Source organism: Neospora caninum, chromosome XI (assembly GCF_000208865.1).
Source record: "Neospora caninum Liverpool complete genome, chromosome XI".
In the NCBI taxonomy this organism is placed as follows: domain Eukaryota; phylum Apicomplexa; class Conoidasida; order Eucoccidiorida; family Sarcocystidae; genus Neospora; species Neospora caninum.
The window spans coordinates 2,121,547-2,127,546 of NC_018397.1; the positions used below are offsets into that span (position 1 = coordinate 2,121,547).

At 55.4% G+C, this 6,000-nt stretch overlaps 1 protein-coding gene across 1 annotated transcript; it reads left to right on the forward strand.

Moving 5' to 3' along the window:
* Window positions 1-1,888: 1,888 nt before the first annotated feature.
* Window positions 1,889-6,000, forward strand: NCLIV_055670 (conserved hypothetical protein; the record flags this gene model as incomplete). The annotated part of the gene is made up of 4 exons (XM_003885121.1): window positions 1,889-3,240; window positions 3,803-4,093; window positions 4,494-5,109; window positions 5,851-6,000. 4 exons carry the CDS (start codon window positions 1,889-1,891, stop codon window positions 5,998-6,000), a joined length of 2,409 nt encoding a protein of 802 aa, XP_003885170.1.

Genomic DNA, 6,000 nt, shown 5'->3' on the forward strand with positions numbered 1-6,000 from the left:
TGAAATTCCCTACAGCTTTTTTGCAAGCGCGGCGTCGTTACGGATAGTCACTTCCCTTCAAAGGAACGCTTAGCTCCCTTTTGTGCCGGAGACGCGAACACACCTCTCTCTTCCCCGTCGCGTGAACAACCGTAAAACAGCGTCAATCGGCATCTCCGATTGCTGGGAACATTTCAAACGCCATGTCCGTGAACATGAGCGCGCATTCAGGCCTCTCAACTCTTGTCACTGCCACTCCATTCCAAGAGCCCTGTCCGCGCGGGGGTTTTCTCCGGCGCGCCCCGGTTTTTGGGAGGATTTTGTGGATTCCCTAGGCACTCCGGTGTCGGGCGCATTGATCGCGGAGAGTCGCGTGAGTGAGAAGCACACCGTCAGACACTTGGGCGAAAAACAGGCAAACGAGGAACATGGAAAGATTCAGCAGCGGTGATTGTTTTCGTCTAGTCTGTTGAGAGCGGGAGGAGAGAGGGAATTTGCCTTCATCTGAATGAGCAACGTTACCTGGCACATCAGGGGGGTCGCGTTCCAGGAACACCTCACTTCGATCTTTGCGTTTTACTCAAGGGCACTGTGGGTTTCGGTGACAGCCTGCACTCGATTTCGTCTGGTGTCAGTAGCCGTACAAACACGAGGGAGAGAGTCGGCAGCGCTGCTTCGCCACGCGAACGTGTGTCCATTTTGAGATGAAGACACCCCCAAACGATGCAGAGCTGCGCGAACCTGACATGGCGAGAAACGCAAGACAGAACGGCCTTTTCGAGTGCGTGTAAAATAGATAAACCAACGCCTGACGTGTTGTGTACATGAGGCGCACACACACACTTTGCCACTGCTTTTATGCTTCTTGCTTTTCGCACATGTCCAAACTTGCCTCCATTTCTCTTTAACAGGACTAAAGTGACATTGTAAAAGCGCCATGGAAAAACTGGCGCAATTGTCTATGCTGACTTTCAAACATACTCTACTGTGGTCGTATGCCCCCAGCAGGTCCGGTTCCGCACGATCACACGACAGCCAAGTTCTCCCCCGTCTCTTTCGTTCCTCCCTGTTTGCTTCTCGACTAGGGTTCACACGTTTTAGGGTGTTCCTGCCTTGTCAGAAACTTGTCGCGTCTGCGAGTCGGGCAAAAAAGGTGGAAACCTTATAATGGGCGATTCTTGAATGGCGAATCGAGTGCCGCCGTCCTACTGAGAGACGCCTCAGCGGTCAAAACGACTCCAAATGCATCTGGATGCGGCCGCTACCCTTTTAGGCGCATATACGTAAACAGATATAGATCCCGGTGTCTGAAACACACGTGTACGATGTACGTGGAGACATATCACTATGTACAGACGAACCGGTTGACTGGTACGGAGTGATATGATGTGGAGGCTCCATCAGAACTAAAAAAGCTTGTAAGAAGATGGGTCGACTCGAGTACAATGGTTCAGCACCGGCCATTAGCACGTTTGAGGAAACAGGCATTTGGGTTTACCATCAGGCGGGTCCAGCGGGTATTTATCCCCTGCATGCGCGCATGCACGCACGGGTAAAAGTAAGATAAACTCTTTTCAAAACCGATGGGATTTTTTTCATCCAGATAAAACCCTGCGTTTCCTCTTTACTATCTTTGTCAGGCCCCGAAAAAACCCGACTGGCTCCAGGGCACTCGATTGTCAGGAACGTGCCGGGCGTTGCACTCATTTTCTGCCTTTTCCCTTGTTGGCTGCGCAATCGATCGCGGGTGTCTCCGGTGTTCGTCCGAGGCTGTGCTTCTGATAGAGTTTTGCGGCTTTTTCCCCTGGCTCTTCCGTTTTTACTTCCTCTCCAATCTTGCAGTCTTCCCTTTCCCTCGCGGCTTCTTTCTGTCTATCCAACAGCTCAAACTCCGAGATTTTGCCCCCGTATGGTCCCTCGTCTTGGGCCGCGTTCTCCACCTTTGCTTCCTCTCACCGTCCGTTTCTCACCGCTTCTCCTGAATCCCTTTTCGCTGCTCTCGTCCATCGCCTCCATTGGCGCCTGCGTTTCTCTCCCGACCATGGCGCCGCCCGCGGGCCGTCCCCTCGCCGGCGATGCCGACGCTCGCCTGCGGTCGTTGCGAGGAGCCGGCAAGGACGCGGCCCAGCCAGCGTCGGTGCCGAAAAAACCTGTGAGAACCGCGCTGGAAAACGGCCGCTTTCTCTGTTACAAATGCAAGACAAACTGGGCCGTCTGCGATGACCGCGAGAAGAGCTGTCGCCAGTGCTTTTTGAGTCTCGTCCGCTCCACGGTCATTACAAACCTCGGGAAAGTCGAGGAGGCACACCGGCAAGTCCAGACGTCTGAGCAAACCGGAGGCGCGGGCGACGGGGCCAAGGGACAAATCCAAGATGCACTGCTCGGTGAAGAGACACAGCGTAAGCGAGGAAGCGAGGAGGGCGAAGGAGCGACGCGTTTTTGCCAGGAACAGGGACAGACAGCGAGAGAAGCCGGAAGAGCGACGACAGCCGAAGACGAGGACCAGAGGCGCGTGTGGCACGTAGCCGTGTCGGGGGGGGCCGCGTCGCTTGCGCTTGTCCACGTCCTCAGAGACCACCTTCTCGAGAGACGACGAAAGTGGGAACGGAAGAAAGAAGGCCGACTGCGGAGACTGGCGCTGGCCGAGCGACAACGAAAAGCGGACGGCCCACAGAGCAGAGCGGCTTCCTCGGCGTCACCGACTTGTACGCCGGACACGCAGGCGGAGCGCGAACCATCATCAACTCTTCCATCTTCATCGTTTTCGCCTTCTTCGTCGTCTTCTTCGTCTCCGTCTTCTTCGTCGTCTTCTTCGTCTTCGTCTTCTTCGTCTTCGTCTTCTTCGTCTTCTTCTTCGTCTTCTTCGTCGTCTTCAACGTCCTCACAGGAGTCTGCGGCTCTGCCGCTGGTAGCTGTTCATGTCGACGTTCAGTCGTTTTTGCCTCCTGGTCTCGCATCCTCTCAAGGCCGACAAGAAGGGAAGAGCGATGCGTCTTCACCTCTCGTCGAGGAGTTGCGGGGGATCCTTGAGGGTCTGGGTGTCCCCCTGCGCGTTATTCGGCCGACGGCCGCGTTATACGGCACGTCCGGTTCCTCCTTTCCCACGCGCGCGTGTCCTGCGACTTCCTCTGAGTCCCCTTGTTCGCACTGCTCGTCTGTAGCTGCTTCACAAGAGGATCTCGAAGCGGCCTTGCGCGCGCATCTGCACGCTGTCCTCGCTGAGGACGGCAACGCCTTCGAGACGTTTCTCCGGGTTATCATGTAGGTTTTTTGTTTCCCGTCCTAGAGCAGCAAACCGGACAATGCCACGATAACACGACCCCTCTAAATAACTGTTTTCAGGGGTTCCCGGTGTCGTTACCCGGTGGTTCGCTCCGTGTTTTTCGTCTTTGCGAGGTTTGCCATTATTGCCGTCGTCATGGGGCCGCGCATCCGTCTCGCGACTCGAGCGGTTGGTCTTGTCTTCTCGTCGTTTTTGGGGGTTTCGATCCTTCCGTGTCTCTGGCGTTTCAAGGCTTCTTCTCTCTCTGCGCCTGCCTTCCATTGCGGCGACCTCCGAGTTCGATTTTTTTCTGTCTGATTGTGAATCTTGCCTCGCTGAGTTCTCGCTTCGTGCGTCTGAGCGGTGTTTGTCCCTGCACGCCCTGGTTGATTCTTGCCGCCTTCACCCACCTCGCTTTGCTTGCGCAGTCTTTCCTCCCTCCACATTCGCGTCATGTCCTCCGTCTCCGTATAGCCTTTCCGAGGCGGTTCTGCCGAGTACCCCCCCTAGCTGCCACTGAGTGTCCTGTGTCTCGCCTTCGCTTGGGCCTGTTCCTCTCAGCTTCCGGTCCCTGTTCCACTACTTCCTGCATACGCCGTCGCCGCATGAAGACAGACTTCCCGCTCCCTGTGAACAGAAGCAAAAAGCGCTGGAAGCCCAGAGCAAGACCATCTCACGCAGCGTTGAAACTGGCCAAGAGAAGGAGAGCGAAACGCACCGGAGTGTCCTCCGAAAACCTGCGCTCCTGTGCGTTGGAGACAACAGCACTCGCCTCGCGGTCCGCCTCCTGCTCAAGGCGTGCCAGGGCGACGGCCTCACGCTTCAGCAGGACGCCCAGCTCGTGGATCATCGGTAAGCGGAAGGGGCGACGCTGGAGTGCAGGCCTTGGCTTTCCGGCCTCTCTTTTGGAAGGAAGCACCGGCGAACACGTCTTCCAAGAGAGAACAAGGCTGACCCTTTATCTCGGCGTTTCGCCGCTTCTCCACTACGTGTCCATTTGCTTCAAAAAGCTGTTTTGAGCATTGCACCTAAGCAGAATCATGAAGGACGTCTCCCACACAGGAGCGCGTGCCTAGAGAGTCCCGTCACCCTTTCTGCGAGATGAGGGTATTTCTAGTGTCTCTGTGAAAGAGAGCAGGAGACGAAAACGAACGCTCGACGGCCGGGGTCCTGAGAGGCCCTCACACAACGCGGCGTGTTTTTAGTCGCCGTTTCACCATTTGCTTTCTCTGCTTTTTGGTTCTTTTTCCAGCCTCCTGCCTACCTACTCCCTCGTTCGCCCCCTGCTGTCGATCTCCGCGAAGGAGGCGGCTCTGTACTGCCGGTACGCCGGCGTGCCGTTTCTCTCCACACAGCCCTACAGCCTTGTTCTTCCTTTCCAGTCTCCAGCTTCTCCCCTGCATCCTCTGTCCACGCTCACGTCTCAGCCGCCCGACGCAGAGACGCTTCCAACGGGCTCGAAAGCTCCTGCCTCTGACGCTGCGCTGGCGGCGCGCCCCTCGCCGTTGAGTTTCCTCATTCGCGCGTTCCTCCTGGACCTGCAGAGGAATTTCCCTTCAACTGTTTCCAACGTACTGAAGACATCGCAGAAGGCGGCGCCTGTCTCGGGTTTGTTCTCTCTTCTGTCCCCCGGCGAGGGCGATTGTGTGGCCGCCTTCTCGTCTCGCGAAGGGGACGCGTCTCCGTCTCCCGAGAGGAAAAACGGAAGTGCGGGAAACGCGCCGGTGCCTGTCGAATGCGAGGACAGTGGGCGAAAAGACAACTCGCACGGAGAGGCACAAGTGCGGCCTTGCGCTCTCTGCTTCCACGGCGTGTGCGATCCCAGAGCGTTCGCTGACGAAGGGCTCTGGGACACGAATCAGCGAATGGTAGGCAGAGCGAGGTGCTCTCCGCCGAACATCGCCCAAGAAACACACACGACTGTGAAACTGTCTAGCAAAGAGGCAGACACGCCTTTGTCTGTTTCCACTTCTCCATATATATATACATATATATATATATGCATATATACGTGTATATATACATATATATGGATGGAAACCAATAGAGAGAGGCTGGCAGAAGACGTTATCGTGATGTACAGCTCGTACACACAACCACAAATGGATACAAATATGCACCTGCAAGGGCGTGCCTGTTGAGCAGCAGATACAGATGTTGCTGTCAATCTCCTACACACCAGTGGATGTCGATATATATTTATATATATAGGGGAGTGAAGGACGAGGGAGCAACGGAGAGATGTACTGTGGAGTATTGATCTTTGTAGTTCGCGCAGCGCGCCGCGCCTTCCGTAGTTGGCATGCTGAAATACACCGGCGATCTTGGGCACAACCTACATTGTTTCATAGGGGCCATGCCTCTGTAGAGGCGTCTTCTGGTGTCCGCGCTTTCGTCCTTCTCTTTTCTTCCATCGCTGTGACGAGTATCTACAGATATGCCTCTCATCACTCGTGTCCATAGGTGTGAACATTCCAGCGGGTCCCGGTGACCATCTTTGAGTCTCCGTCTGTCTATATATTCATGTAGAATTTATATATGTTTAGATGTGCATAAGTAGCTGCTATGTTTGTACGGGTCTCTTTTGCGGGACATGTTCTATGCTGCAGGTTCTCTTCACAGTACCGCATACCGGAAAAGAACTTTCCCCTTCCCTCTCCCCCGGTCGCGTTCCTCTTTGCATGCCTTGCGCTCGCGCAGCGTGCGCGGGCCCAGCGAGTGCATCTGTCGCCTCCACTGTTTCTTCGGTTTTCCTTTAA